At 36.4% G+C, this 16,399-nt stretch overlaps 1 protein-coding gene and 1 long non-coding RNA gene across 2 annotated transcripts in view; both read left to right on the top strand.

The window, feature by feature from the left end:
• The window catches only part of LOC106069294 (tubulin alpha-1A chain-like), a 40,394-nt gene extending 30,955 nt beyond the window's left edge, over nucleotides 1-9,439 (top strand). Inside the window, exons 2-3 of the mRNA XM_056040652.1 lie at nucleotides 2,619-3,555; nucleotides 8,826-9,439. Coding sequence (XP_055896627.1) covers nucleotides 2,619-3,555; nucleotides 8,826-8,961 — 1,073 coding nt within the window. The 3' untranslated portion in view covers nucleotides 8,962-9,439. The remainder of the gene's footprint in view (nucleotides 1-2,618; nucleotides 3,556-8,825) is intronic.
• Nucleotides 9,440-12,024: 2,585 nt separating this feature from the next.
• Nucleotides 12,025-14,375, top strand: LOC129928101 (uncharacterized). Its single transcript, XR_008779718.1, has 3 exons — nucleotides 12,025-12,622; nucleotides 12,973-13,041; nucleotides 13,404-14,375. It is a non-coding gene; the product is annotated as an uncharacterized LOC129928101 (long non-coding RNA).
• Nucleotides 14,376-16,399: the final 2,024 nt, after the last annotated feature.

Raw genomic sequence — 16,399 nt, 5'->3', positions numbered from 1 at the left:
TTCAAGATGACCTGTTTCTGGAAGAGGAGATTTTAAAAAAACGCATATGGAAGGCTGCATCGACCTCAATTGACTCTGGCCAAGAGTTTGAAAAAACTAGAAGCTCACTCCAGAGACCGAAATGAAGGTCTACAAGGCATGCGTTCTAAGTACGCTACTGTACTACTGTGAGTCGTTAAATATCTATGCAAAGCAATAGAGAAAACTAAACTCATTCCACTTGTAGTCTTATATAGCCTTCTAAGGATCTTGAAAAGGACATGGCAAGAGATAGTCTGCAATACTGAGATCCTTGCACGTACCGGTCTTTCCAGTATCTTTACAGTCCTCAGATAACGCCGCCTGCCGGAGGACCATCGCATTCCTAAAGGCGGCCCGCGGTTCTTAATTTGCGTCTCACTGATATAATCACTGTATTAGAAAAAATTAAACAAAATAATGATGTTAGAAGTAAAGAGAATGTGAATGTAAAAATATAATGAATGGAGCTTGTAAACATCTTTATCCCCAATCTTCAAGTGTTCTCGTGTCATAATGCTTTTACATGCAGAAACATGCAGAAATCTTATTTCACAAGCTAATACGAATATTAGGAGCGGTGGCTGAGCGGTAAAGCGCTTGGCTTCCGAACCGGGTGACATTTACATCATCTACCCTATAGACCAAAAGGTCTGAAAAGGGAACTTTATTTTTAAAAAAAATATGCATCACTATCTGATCCGTGCATGATCTCTCCTTTCAAAAGCCGGCTTGTTCATCACGGAGATGTGGATCTAAGGTATCTATCATTCGGTTTAGCAAAATGCGGTTAAACTCTTTTCCTGGAATGGACAGCAGTGTTATTCCTTGATAGTTGGAGCAGGAACTAAGCATGCCTTTCTTTGGGAGTTTGATGAGGTAGCCAGCCTTCCGCTCTGGTGGCACTTCATTTCTTTTCCTAATATCTTGCAGAAGAGAGGGTAGAGTAACTTCACTCTGGTATCAATGTCTGCCTTTAGCGCTTCACCTGGGATGCTGTCAGGTCCTGCAGATTAGACATTCCTCAATTACTTGATTGCGCTGCGAGCGAATCTCTTCCTTGGTGGGTGTGCTGTACTTGATAGGTAGGTCATTTGCAGCTGGCGATATCTTTGGAGAGTTTGCAGGTCTGTTAAGTAGCTCCTGGAAATTCTCAGGATCACTACCATCATCGATACATGGAAGAGGAGACAGTAGAACAGACGTGGCAGAAAGTGAATAAAACAGTAACTCCCAGATGCCAAGAAGTAGGAGTGGATTTCAGAAGAAACTCTTCAGAAGATCAAAGAAAGAAGGGAGAAGAAAGCAGGCGTGAACAACAGTAAAACAAGAGTGGCAAAAGGAAAGCACACAAAAAAAAAAAATATGCTGAAATAGATAGGAATTTAGCTCTTGTGATATGAATGGAGAGTAACCCTTGACATGGCCTAAATTGTGCCGATGTGCCCAAAAACTCAAAACTCAAATTCAAACTCAACTCAGAATAGCATCAAATACATTCAATAATAGACATTAATGACACCACGTCCGCTTTATACATATTAATACAAATATAGTTACTACAGTGTATTTTTTACTATCCGGCCAACTATCCTGCAGTGATATTCGGCCGAAGCCGAATTTAGCGTATAGTGAAAAATGACCTGATATTTTATTTTACCTGACCTCCCCACCCCCTTTTTTTTTTGTAAATCGATATATACCATTTTGAAAACATACAAGCTCTTGTCTAGTATGTATATTGTACCGCTTTATATTTCTTGAACTATGTTTAAAATACAAACGAGGATTTTTTTGTATTTCACAGCTTTGGCGGTGGAACAGGTTCAGGATTCACGTCACTGCTTATGGAAAGGCTATTTGTAGATTACGGCAAAAAGACATTTATTTCTTTATAGGCTCAAATGAAATTTCTATTCCTGTCACAATCTCGATTGACATTGCCTGTTATATGTTCACCTCGGGTCAAGAGGGTGAAAAGACACGTGAAACTACTGACATAGAAACAGGAAGTAAGAATGACTAAATTGACTTTTGGTCAGTAGTAACCTTAAGGGTCGAGAGAGTGGTCACTGACAGTCGGCAGTATCTTTTGGTCACTTGAAGAAAGTAGTATCTTGTGGAAAGTTGAAGACAGTAGTCACTTGAAGTCTTTTGAGACAGTACACGTATTTCTAATAGTTATTATTCTGTACTAAGAGTTGGATACGTATTATTGAAGTTTATTGTTACCCGCTGTGATGCGGGCGTGATTTAATAAGTAAAGATATAAATATATATATCTATTCCTGAGGACTTAGTATATTGGATATATTTGATACCGCTGTTATGCGGATGTAGTAATATTGCAACTGGATATTTTGGTATAACGACTAGAAGTGCAGTGCATTATTATTATTACTAATAAACGTCATATTGTCTGGTCAAGATCGACTTTGTATACTATTCATGTTTGTTACGTGTTAAGTGGACACACGAACCCAGCATTCTACAGCATTACACATTCAGCATGTTACAATTCCCATTGCTCAAAAACATTTTTATTCCTCTTTGTTAATTCATGAGGTATAACTTGTAATTTCTTTTTTTTTCTTCTATAGGAAAAGAAGATGCAGCGAATAATTATGCACGAGGACACTATACAATAGGCAAAGAAGTAGTTGACTTAGTGTTAGATAGAACGAGAAAATTGGCCGACTTGTGTACTGGTCTTCAAGGATTTTTTGTATTTCACAGCTTTGGCGGTGGAACAGGTTCAGGATTCACGTCACTGCTTATGGAAAGGCTATCTGTAGATTACGGCAAAAAGTCTAAAATTGAATTTTCCATATATCCAGCTCCCCAAATTTCAACGGCTATTGTCGAGCCTTACAACTCGATACTAGTGACTCATACTACACTAGAACACTCCGACTGTTCATTTCTTGTTGACAATGAAGCTGTTTATGATGTATGCAGACGAAATTTAGACATAGAACGACCAACCTACACTAATCTAAACAGACTTGTAGCACAGGTGGTTTCATCCATTACTGCATCTTTACGATTTGATGGCGCATTGAACGTTGACCTCTTAGAATTCCAAACCAACCTTGTTCCATATCCCAGAATTCATTTTCCATTAGTTATCAATTCTCCAATTATATCAGCTGAGAAAGCTTATCATGAGCAGTTGAGTGTTGCCGAGATTACTAACGGGTGTTTTGAGCCGGGTAACCAGCTAGTGAAATGTGATCCAAGGCATGGCAAATATATGTCGTGTATTCTGCTATACCGGGGAGACGTCGTACCCAAAGATGTTAATGCTGCTATAGCCACCATTAAAACGAAAAGAACCATTCAGTTTGTAGATTGGTGTCCAACTGGATTTAAAGTTGGCATCAACTACCAACCACCCACAGTAGTACCCGGTGGAGATCTTGCAAAAGTGCAGCGAGCAGTATGCATGCTTAGTAACACTACAGCCATTTCTGAAGCTTGGGCACGATTAGATCATAAGTTTGATTTACTTTATGCTAAACGAGCATTTGTACATTGGTAAGTTCTTTCCTACTAATGATATTAATTCAAGTGTTTGGTTAGATCTACATGATTTGCTATAGGGAAGTAGGAAACAGTGGCGTAGCAAGGTACTCATGGAGACGGGTTGACAAATATGGTTGTGTGTGGAAAAAACAAACAAATTTAGCCATAATTTGATAAGCATCAGTACATTAAAAAAGACCATCCTGTGAAGCATGGGCGAAGCCATATATTTTTTCGGGGGGAAGGGGAGGTTTGGGGTGTGTATATATATATGCGTGTACATAATCATAATTACATTCTGACCCTTCATTCTTTCGGAAGACGTTTATTATACCCTGGAGTAGGTGCTTCCTTGAGTTAGTGGAAAAATTGTAGACTCCCCGCCAATGCCAGCAAAGGGGTATAGGGGAGCGCTGGGAGCTCCCCCAGCGCGGAGCTGGGAGCCACACCCCAGCACTATTTCCGGTATTGAAAGCCAACAAAATACACATTCTGAGGTATCTACAGTGCATTATCCTGCTATTAAAAAGTTTTATTTCAAAACCCTAATGTGCTATTCTTACTGACATAGATACTACCACGCCGTTCGGCGCATTTGGCGGCAAGCTGTTTCCACAAAAATCTGTCACTGGCAATGTCTGAAGCCTCTTCCCACCTGCTCTGAGGACCTCCTTGAAAGTGTGGCGCCAAGTTGTACTAGGATATCTTCGCAACTCTTATTATGAGTAATTCATTTTGTTAGAGAACCTGCCTCGCAAACCTCATGCGACGCTCTATCACAACCTTACTAAGGGGTCGACTCCCAGCTCGGCATAAAATTTCCTTGATTGAGACCCGATCTCTATAACTGACTCATAAAATCCGTCTTAGCCATCTTTGTTGAGCAACATTTAGTGTTTTTCAATTTTTTTCAATGCACTTTATTAATGGAGCCCAGCCACTGGTAGAAATATGTAACCTCTCTTGGCTACGCTATTGGAATTAGGTGATTGTAGTTTGCTTTAGATTTTAAATCGTCAGAATCATCTGTTGGGGTGTTTTAAACTAAAAAATCTGGAGTTTTTTTTTTAAAGTCAAAACTCCATTTAGCTATGCTCATAGAATATGGTGACTGTAGTTTGCTTTAGAATAATATTGAAGAGAGAGGTTTTCAACCTCAAAACTCTCTGTATGGGGGTATTTGAACTCAAAACCATTTGGAGGGGTTTTAAAATTTAAAAAAAGCCATCTGGAGGAGGGGGGTTTAAACACAACCCCTCCCCCCCCCCCTTTGGCTTGGCTACGCTCAAAGAATTTTAGTATGAATTTTTTTTAATGTTGAAGAGGGTATTTTTTTAGATTCAAACCCCGCTGAAAAAAAAAAGGGGGGGGGGTTAAACTCAAAACCCTCTTTGGCTACGCCATAGCATTTTGAGTGTGCAATAATTTTTTTTTATATTGAAGAGGTATTTTTTAGCTTCAAAACCCACTGAGGGGGGGTTTAAACTCAAAACCATTCGGCTACGCTCATATAATTTTTGGGTGTGCAATTTGCTGTTTTATATTGAAGTGGGTGTTTTATCGTAAATTTCGGAGGGGTTTTAAAATCAAAATCTTCCTTAGCTGTTCTCTTGGAATTTGGGGTTTGTCGTTTGCTTTTTTTGTTTTGTTTTATAGAAGATGGGGATATAACTGCAAAACCCCCTGGTAGGGGGTTTTAAACTCAAAACCCCCTTGGCTGTGCTAAGGCAAGTGATGGTTTATTATTAAAATCTCACCTAAAATAAACAAAATCAAAGCAAAAAATCAGTCAATAAATGCTATGAAGGTATTTTCCTCTAAAAGTAATAGTGTTGTTAAGACGTGGGGTTGAACTAAAGAAAATAACTCACTGATTCTCAGATCGTTGGTATCTCTTCGATTGCAGAAGCACAATCCAACTATGATCAATCAATATCCCCGATAAAAAGAAATAATTTCACAACCTCCAAATCAAATTTACATATCCCGATTCACTAACACAATAGAAAGCAATCCTCAATCCTCAGTCAAGAAATCAAAAAATCATAACTAAAATTTCTTAACACATTTACACACTAGTCAATGTCATTTACGCCCAACAGCATAAACAAAAATCACACTACTTTGCACGTGGGAAAAAAAATGGTTAGTCAGGGAGGAACAGGGTTACAACCGTGTCATTATACTCCATTCAATGGACCTCATTCACCAATCGTAAACAAACAACATCTAGCCACGTGGTGCTCTATCTCTTCTATATAATTTACGATCTCATGTTTAATTCATGATGGTTGTCACGTGACAGTTTATTTCGTTGTTTTATCAATAAGATCACGTGACTAAATGTTGTTTGTTTACGATTGGTAAATGAGGTCCATTCTTACGGGCAGGCCTAAAATTGTCATGACATTCAATGCTTATACAAATTATTAAAATCAACAATATTGTTATAGCTCCGACATGCGCACCGACATCTACGCTAGAAGGTGCGCACTGTGATAAACTAGACGAAAAAGGATGTCAATATTAGGAAGAGAGGAGAACGATTTCCGCCCAAGTTGAGAGCATAAGTGGAAAGACTGTGCCTAAGAAAGATGATGTTTTATGAACTTGTGATGTCGTGTAAATAAAGATATATGTGCCTCGTTGAGTTGCCTCCCTTAAGTTATTACAATTGGTGTCAGAAGTGGGATTATAGGCAACTCAACGAGAGGAGGTAGGCTTTGAATACAATGACATATTTGAAGCTATTACATCAGCTCTCAATTAAAGAGCTACGACAAGAGCTTCGGGACCGAGGTTTAAAATCCCTCGGTAGCAGGGGAACGCTAACGGATCGTCTGCGGCAAGCCTTGGTCGATGAAGAAGAAGATCCGGAGACCTACTAATTTGAAATTGAACTTGGGATTGTAGAGTTCTTTGGCAGGATACAGGAAGAAAATGATGCAATGCGTGAACAAATTAATAGGATGGGTAGTAAAGTAGATGAAAGTGTATTGCAAGTAGAAGGCCAAATAGACCAAAGTGATAAAATTGTGTCGCAAGCAAAAGGAGGAATAAACTCGTTAGGGAAGGAGAAGTTACCTGGTCAGGACTGTGGCTGCACAAACAGTGGTGATGGAGGCGCTGGGGATTGGAGCGCTGTCTGTGACTGTGTTGTGGGCAAGACTGGCGGGGATGACTTTCAGGGCGAGAAACGTGACAACGATTGCTGCGACGATCTCAATGGGATATACAGAATTGAAAGAAAAGAAACAAATGAAGAAACTAGAGAAGTCTGTTATGAGCCTGAAACTTTTGTTCCTGGTATACCTGCAACGAGCCGGACAGATCAAGACAACGTTGGGTCTGCGTCCAAGCTGGCTGCTGTGGACCTTAAAGACCTCTGTTTATCTGTCAGTACCTTTGATGAGAACTCAAACCATGAAAGCCTCAAGACCGTTTCTGATTCCTTGCCTTGGATGTCGTCGGGTGAAATTGCGAATACGGACCCCAACAATTGCCGCGGCAGAAACAACGAATTCGACTTTGGCAGCGGCATAAGAAAGAACTCCATACTTGGCAACTGCATCCAGGCGATTGACATGAACTGTATATGCGGCGTCCTGCGGGGACAGTGCCCATGCCAAGAAACCCAGCTACAAGACCTGAACTTGACAGAAATGTGTACTTCTGCCCACATCAGTGAAAGTGACTTGAACGGTGATGAATTAATCCCAGCAAAACCTGATGTAGTGGTGGATGAACATTACTAGGATGCTTCATGGGCATACCTTACAGATGATGCTGAGAAAGACTATGTGCTTGAAACCATGGCTAGCTGTGGGCCTACAACTGTGTCACGACACGTCCATGGAAAAGGTCCGCTGACTCAGCGTCTTAGAACAACAACCCTGGAATTTACGGTGATCGCCACAACATCCATTTGTGTTACGTGGCTGGCAACCCTGACCTCCACTAACTCTCCATGTGCCAGCTGGCTGGCATCAGCGACTATCGTCATGAGGTCGAAGCAGCGACCACGATATCGCCTCAAGCGTAGACTGGCCTACTGGAAGAAGAGGAAGCGACGACACCGGAAAACTGTGCAGATGGCTTTGTGGGCAACAGACACCCTAACGTCTGTGGTTCCCACCGATCGACCTCCACCTGAACTGTCAAAGCTCCACTGCACTGTTTCTTTTCGGGACGAAAAGCTCTAAGAAGGGGGCAATGTTATAACTCCGACATGCGCACCGACATTTACGCTAGAAGGTGCGCACTGTGATAAATTAGACGAAAAAGGATGTCAACATCAGGAAGAGAACGATTTCCGCCCAAGTTGAGAGCCCAAGTGGAAAGACTGTGCCTAAGAAAGATGATGTTTTATGAACTTGTGATGTCGTGTAAATAAAGATATATGTGCCTCGTTGAGTTGCCTGCCTTAAGTTATTACAATATTAATAAACAAATTTGTAATATATACTAGTCGACCCACGGCGTAGAATACTCCGCAAATTTACAGGACTGTCCTAAGGCCACTGCAACCTATGCGACCGCAGTGGGCCCCACACTTTGATAGGAAGTAGAAATAGCATGTATTCATTGACATATATCACAGATTTTACTTAATACATCATTACTGAAACTAGAATTTCTAATATCCTCATTGATTGACCCAGATACCAGGATATATATATATATATATATATATATATATATATTAGAAATGCTCTAGATTGTATTTTTTTTAATATTCGGCCTTAGCTGGATACCGTTACCGTACCTACATGTCTAGTAAATAGTTATATACTGAACATTTTGCAAAACTTCATAATAGCATACCTATGTTATATTTTTATTTAATTTGTGTTTACCTTATTATTTTAACTTTTTGAATCATTTATTTTTTTAATTATTTTTTGTCTCATGAAAATACAGTTAAAAATCGTTAAAGTTGGTATTTTTATAACATCCCCCATAGCACATAGCCTAAGGATAAAATATAAAATTTTAAAATTATCTTCAAAATTAAGGCCGCTTTTAAAGAGTGCCTGATTTTCCGCCTTGTCAAAAAGTGCCTAATTTACTGATGCCTAAATTATCGGTGCCTAAATATGCAGTCCATAAATTACCGGTTCCTAAACTTCCTAGTTTACAAGTTACTACGTATATTTCAGGTCTCTTTCGTTTCAACTATTATTGACTTTGGAAATAGGTTGTTTCATACTAATAAGCATGTATTCCTAACCCTAACCAATACAGTAATATCAGATTCTTGTTATTTGCACTTGTGTTTACAGGTATGTCGGCGAGGGAATGGAAGAGGGAGAATTTTCTGAAGCCCGCGAGGATCTTGCAGCTCTTGAGAAAGATTATGAAGAAGTTGGATTAGATTCTGTAGCAGAGGAAGGAGAAGGAGAAGGGGAGGAATATTAAGTGACGACAAACTCATCGGATGTTTCACTCATCATCGGATGTTTCACTCATCATGTTTTGACGACATTTTTACGCTTATTTACACTTTAGAAATATGGCTTACACCAACACTATATCAACAGGACTGTATAGACAATGACGTAACGATGACACTACATAGTCTTAAAGCAACACCTCTATCAACAGGACTGTATAGACAATGACGTAACGATGACACTACATAGTCTTAAAGCAACACCTCTATCAACAGGACTGTATAGACAATGACTTGAGTACATAGAGTCTAATGTTATCTTTACTCTTTTTCGTCATGTTTTACCACTGAGATTATTTACAGACTTGATTTACAATGATATCAAATTGATATAAACATTCAATAGACGAAATGACCGTCTTGATAAATTGTTGACAGAAAATTGACTGTCTCAAGAACTTTTATCTAATTGTTAACAAAAGACAATATATTCTGAACAGTAAATACGAATTTGTTATTCTTTTTTTTTATTATACACATATTGCAGATATATACTCTTATGTTTTTTATCAACATAAAAACAAATCCAATTCACATAATAAATAAATAACAAAATTATTTTTACTGATCACATAAAAGGTGAGTTAATTTGTTAAATTATTAAAATGGAGCTACTTCAATTGAAATTATTTACTAAACCATTACATTTTTGTTAGATCCGAACAAAAAAATCTACTTTTGAGCAGCAGTGAAATGAAAATTTTGTGTACTACAAGTTATTGTTATAGACTCTGCTGACGTCATCACTGAGAGTACTTGTCTCAGCTGTGCGTCAAGCATCCATGCAACTACTCCAATTCACAGCCATAATAGATTCTAATATGCAGGGGCGGACTGGGTGCCCGGGCCCACAGCATGATTGCATACGATATGTATAAAAATGAACGCATATGTGGCAGCGTGAATTTGAATAACTAATTGTTTCTACGTGTAAATATATTTATAAGCAATGGGAACTTGAAATTTGTACCAAAATATATCATTTCATTATTTTGATAGAACTAAAAAGTAAAACTATACACTTGATGGCTGCCTATACTCGTGTTATGCGCTTTAGATTGTAGTCTCGATAGTTCCGGATTTGAACTCTGTCCGCCGTCTACTCCTCCCCACACGGCCGTCCTGTTAAATGTTTGAAGTAACAACCAAAAAGATAGAGTAGCCCCCACTTTGTGAGTACTGTGACTCTTGCCTCGCCGTGGAACATATCCTCATTGATTGCCCCAGATACAATCATATTGGGGTCAATTTTTAGAGCGCACAACTTAAAAACACTGTTCGATAATGTCGACCCTGGGAAGGTACTGAGCTTTGTGCGGAGGTGGGATTGTCTGCGAAGGTTTGATTTGTGAAATTGTGAACATATAATATTGTAAAACTTAAGTGAGGCAACTCAACGAGACAGATTTTTACAGACATTTACAGGACATCACAGGTACACAAAAGCAACATCTTCTCTTAGCACAGTCTCTCCATATTGACTCTCAACTTGGGCGGAAATCGTTCTCTCTTCTCTTCCTAATGTTGACATCTTTCTTAGTCTAGTTCATCACAGTGCGCACCTTCTAGCTTAGATGGCGGTGCGCATGGCAGAGTTATAACAATATTTACTAAAGTTTTTAATTTAATTATTAAATTTTTACTATCTTTACTATCTTAACTGTGAATAGACCTTGTTGATAATGACTTAACTATATAACATTTAGCTTTTGTGGTAAGAAGGGAGAGTAACATAAAACGTTAAATGTCTCCACATTCAAGGGAGATAAGAACGATTCTTCATCAACAAACTACTCTCTGACTTATCGTTAATGCTTGTGTCCATAACAATTCCTTGTAAACATCTTTATACCCAATCATCAACATGAAATCCTGCAAGTGTTCTTGTGTCATAATGCTTTTTAACCTGTTCTTTACATGCAGAAATCTTAGTTCACAAGTTACTTAACAATATTACACCATTTGAATTAACTCAAAAGCCTAGCTGATTATTTCAAAATACCCTTTGGTTGTTAATTATACCCTCCATTCATTGGGACAGTTATTAACAAAAGGACAACACTCTTTGCTATCATCTCCATAAAATCATCTCCAAAGAAACCATCGTCCTTATATTCCAAATGTCATATTTCTATTCATCAAATCCGTAAGTTAATTATTATGCCTACTCGGGTAAGTTAACATAAACAAGATTACAAAGAGAGTTTGTGTTACACAAACTCAGAGGCGGCCCCCGTCGAAGTCGGATCCCTGTCGGATCTGCATATTCGCAAATAATATTCAAGAGGTGATTTAATTTTGATGTAAAATGTTTTACACGTTTCGGATGTTCCTTCAGAGTTGAAGATAATTACTTCCTAGTCCAAACCTCCCGCAGGACGACGGGGGATGGGAGCGGGCAGGGTTTGAACCCTGGGCCATCCATAAATCTGAACGACAGTCCAGCGCGCAAACCGCACGACCAGGCAGCCATCCGATGGTCAAAAGTAATAATGTTTCAAAGATTCATTTGCCGTAAATTTAAATTTAATAAAAAAATAGTAGATTAGTTTTAGTATATTAAAACATTACAATATTGATAAAAACGTTTGGAAATGAAAATCTACACTTTTTTTTTACACTTTAAGTTTAGAAATTGAAATTCTACATCTTAATCTAGTCTATTTTAGTCTAAACTAGATCTAGAAATTCTAGATCTAGACTCTAAAATAATTTAATTAGAATATAAATCCAGATCTAGATATACTGTAATAAAAATCTGGTCGTGCGGTTTGCGCGCTGGACTGTCGTTCGGATTTGTCGAGGGTTCAAACCCTGCCCGCTCCCATCCCCCGTCGTCCTGCGGGAGGTTTGGACTAGGAAGTAAACTATCTTCAACTCTGAAGGAACATCCGAAACATGTAAAACATTTTACAAACAAACATTTTACTGATCTATACTTAATATGTTAGATATTATATGACATCTACAAAAATTATTATTAAGATATAATTATAGTTTCTAGACTAGTTATATATTATATATAAATAAAAGATACAATTTATGCAGGCCTAGATCCCATAAATTTATAATTGATCCAGATCTATCAGTAAAAGTTACCTTCGATTGGCAGTTTTACCCAATCTAATCTATACAAGACAATTTATAATCCATGCCTTGCCTACACCCCATATATATTAAATAATAGTTTCCATTCCATGCCATACCCAGACCCATGAGTTCATGAAATAATAAATGATGTGGTGTCAAGTTGGATCTATCCCCTGAAATTCAGTGCTTTAATTTAAAACTCACATATCTAGTTAATTATTTGCTATGACACTCTGATAAACTTGGACTTGTGTGATACATATATGTTTCTTATCAGATTTAATTAATGAAGTTTTGGTGCATTTTAACCAGTAATAAGGCTACAAAAGTAGCATCAGGTGTATTCTAACCATTGGTATTTTTCCTGGCAACATTTCTATTCTAGTCTGTGATAAATTATAAATAAAAAAAAATGTTTGTAATGTTTCAGTTATTAACAAGTAGAACCATGGCAACCAGTTCTGATGATGTCCCAGAATGGCTCAAGGATCATACTTATACTATTTCTACTCTCTGGGCATCCATTCAATATTTAATGTAAGTACTACTATACAATTTTTATTTTAGTTATCTAATAGATGTTTTATGAATTGTGTGATTTTCATGGTCAAGCAACATCCAATTATCTGGGATGGAATTTAACATTTTTCTCTAGTTTTTTTTTTTATTTATAACACTCTTAAGCACATTCATCTTTCATGAATGCCTAATATACCTTGGCTGTTGTGCAGGCCATTCCTTTACAATAAACTGTTAGATGAAATTAGGCAAAATTGTCTGATAATTTGTATGTTTGATACAACAATGTTTTCAATTTAATAATATTATTTTTTAATTTTAATGTTTTCAAAAGAAATTAACCAATATGCCTAATTGTATAATTACAGTTATGTTTGGAAATGCAAGAAAAAGGCATGCATTCCTGAAAAGTCAATGATTGGTTGCACCTCTTAAAGGTAAGGTACTGCAATTTTTCCCATGTACTTTTCTCATAAGCTGAAGTACTTGTATTTTTGAAAAACTAGTTTTCCATGAAAATGTAAATCATAATATATGTTATAGTTGCTTTTAGATTAGTTCAATTTGCATCAAATTAACTGAACATCTGCCTTCACCTATAGTAATAATTCATAACTATTAAGGTCAGGGCCATGTCTACACATTAACGCAGTAGCTCCTTTTAGGTACAGACTATTTTTAGAATGGCAAAATTATATAACTATAATTAATAACATATATACGTTTAGCATGGTCAACACATATGTCACACATATTTTTTATTTTTTTTTTAAATCCTTTTATTTATTTTTATAACTAGATAACTTTCTGTTATGAGAAAAGATGAGATTCTTGGACTCCTGCATAGCACCACCAGAAAGGAAAATCCCATCATGTTGCAAAATAAAAGTCTTGGACCAATTTTAATTTAAGATATATATATTATACTGTAAGCTGTATACATATTTATGTATATCCTGTCATTCAGCCAACAGGTTTGGATTTAGTATTTCTTTAAATCTGTTTGATATTGTACTTGAAAACTATTAATCTGAGCCGCATTAAAACAAGAGGGAGTGCAGCGGATGAGTGGTAAGGGAAATTTTACTTTTTTAAAATTAAAATAAGAATCTAACAAAAGTAAACATATAAAATATGGTGCATTCTCCTTAAAACTAAAACCTGGTGCAAAGGTTTAAAATGTTGGCAAAAAAAAAAGCAACATCAATTAAATATTTTTAATTCCCTTTGCAAAACTTACTGAGAAGAACATGCATATTGTTCCCTCATAAGTTTCTTGACAGAGGAAATCTTGTTTATATTAGATTTGAATTAAGCAAATTAAGAAAAAAATTATAATCATTATTTCAAATGGTTGTATCTAAACCTTATGAATTATTTTTCAGTTATAAGTATATTGAAATGAATGGATAATCATGAAATTGTTAAATAATTGCTGCTATCATTCCATTGACTAAAGAACCATAATTTTTTTTTTTAATTAATTTCAAAATTTATTAATTAATTTTCAAGCAGAGTTCACATAGATCTTGAGTGAAATTTTTCTTTTTTTGACTAATGCTTCAATTTTATTGTATCATTAGTTTTTTATTACCCAGAATATTTTTAAAATGAGTACACTATTTTCATGTAATAATGTAACTTGGTATTCACACATCAAAATACGCTATAATCTTTAGGCCATATAGATTTGTATAAATATAAATTAACTTGCTTAAATACATTGTAAATGTATATTGTTTGGATAAGAATAAAGTTTTTCTGTAGACAATTATTGTTCAAGATTTGTTGATGCTCCTGCTTAATAAATTATATACACAGGTCATTAGTTTTAACACACTACTGACACAAGAAAAACTGGTCGCCCCCACTTCCATTACATAGATGTAATAAAACGTGACCTCAAATCATTGAACATCAATACTGACAATTGGGAAGACATAGCTTTAGACCGCAACAGATGGAGAGACAGTGACCAAGAAAGCTATGGACAGTGAAAGTACATAGGTCTCAGCTCAGGAAGAAAAACGTACAATCCGAAAAACTGCCAGCTCCTTCCTACCACCGAAGCAAAAGCCACCTTAACCTGCGCTATCTGTGGACAGGAGTGTCTCTCTGAAATAGGGCTCCCCAACCACACGAGGAAGTGTGCTCTGAGATGAAACCTTAGTCTTTCTATTTCTATGACTGAAGGAGGCCAATGATGATGATACAAGTCATTAGTTTTAACACGTCTGATAATAAATGACAGTACAAGTTATTGAATGAAAATTTGTCATTATTTCAGGTGCTTTAGGCCTACATCAATGTGAGGTACCAGTACTTTGATTGTGTCATATAACAATTTAAAGCAACATTTTGAAATGAATAGTGTGTAGAATTGACAGTAAATACATTTAAGTGATGGGCTGTGATCTGCATGAATTGAATTTCTGTTTTTTATCTTTACTTCAAGTAAATGTTAATGAATTTTTAATGAATAAATAATTTAAAAATAAATACAAAGAAACCATAAACATCTACTTTATTTTAATAATTTTTTTTCATCAGAACAGAATTTCCAACTTTGCATTCTTAAAATAAAATATAATTTATTTAGAGTAGAGTCAGAACACAAAATCATAGTTTTGAAATTAAGTAAATTAAGCTAAGCTGTCATCTCTTATAAACATTTGTATATAGACTACACTATTTAATTATTATTTTTCATCAAATTGCAGGAACTAGTACATGTACTTATGCATATTTGACAATAAAAAAACCTTAGTCAATGAAATAGTAATACTAGTAAATGAGATAAAAGTAAACTAAATATCATCAATGCTATTGAAGCCACACTTGTTTCTTTTTATCTTGTTTGGTGGACTGCAATTAAAGTTGCTATTAATTTTACTGATTGTCTTAGCTGAAATGCCAGTGTTGTCTCTTTGAATCCTAAGCTTATTTTCTTGGTTACTGGAAGTCCAGATGTTTGGAGTTTCATTTTAAACACCTATATATTCCGAAACCTATTTGCCTAACATGTCATATGCACATAAAGAGGTACCACAGAAATGCTTTAAAGACAAGCTTAGGCGCCAACTTGCTTTAACTGATATAGAATTAAGAGAGCACTTGGTTGCATACAGCTTCAGAGCGAGACAGCTGGAGGTCACTTACAAAGGTGTGGTATACACCAATGAAAATTAATTGCCGAGGGTAGACGGCAAAAAGAAAAAAAACAACTGATTCTACCACAGGTGGACAATGGTTATGCCTGTGCTCAGTGTGGCATAATATGTAGGTCACAGCTGGGGCTGAGTAGCCACTGGAAACATAGCATTCCTCATAAGTCTTCGGAATCAAAGACAAGCCTATCATTTTTGTAGAATAGTTTGTAGCTTCTGTAAATGCATGAAATGCCGTCACAAATGACACAAGTCCTCTGTGAGTTTGATCATAGTTTGATGGATTATAAACATCTTACTTCTTTGCCTTATATTAAATGGTCCTTCTGTCTGTTCCACTAGGTTTATCTAAATATCATTGATGTATCGTAACATGTCATCAAAATAAAAACTAGAATCTCTGCAACTGGTTTACAAGTCAGAAGTCATCAATAACATTTGCCATTTAAAAAAAAAAAAAAACAATTTAGATTACTGATTAGTCAAATTAGTGACTGATTATTCGATTCATTTTAGGCCTATATTTTTTTTTATGTGAATATATAATGATCCTTTACACTTTGTGACTTTACTAGTAGATCTATACTTTGGAGTAGACTTGTTTGTTGAGCTAAAGTCGGAAGTACAC

The sequence above is a fragment of the Biomphalaria glabrata genome, chromosome 1, assembly GCF_947242115.1.
Source record: "Biomphalaria glabrata chromosome 1, xgBioGlab47.1, whole genome shotgun sequence".
NCBI lineage: Eukaryota > Metazoa > Mollusca > Gastropoda > Planorbidae > Biomphalaria > Biomphalaria glabrata.
The sequence above is the reverse complement of the archived record's forward strand: the minus strand, read 5'-3'. Positions and strand labels throughout refer to the sequence as shown.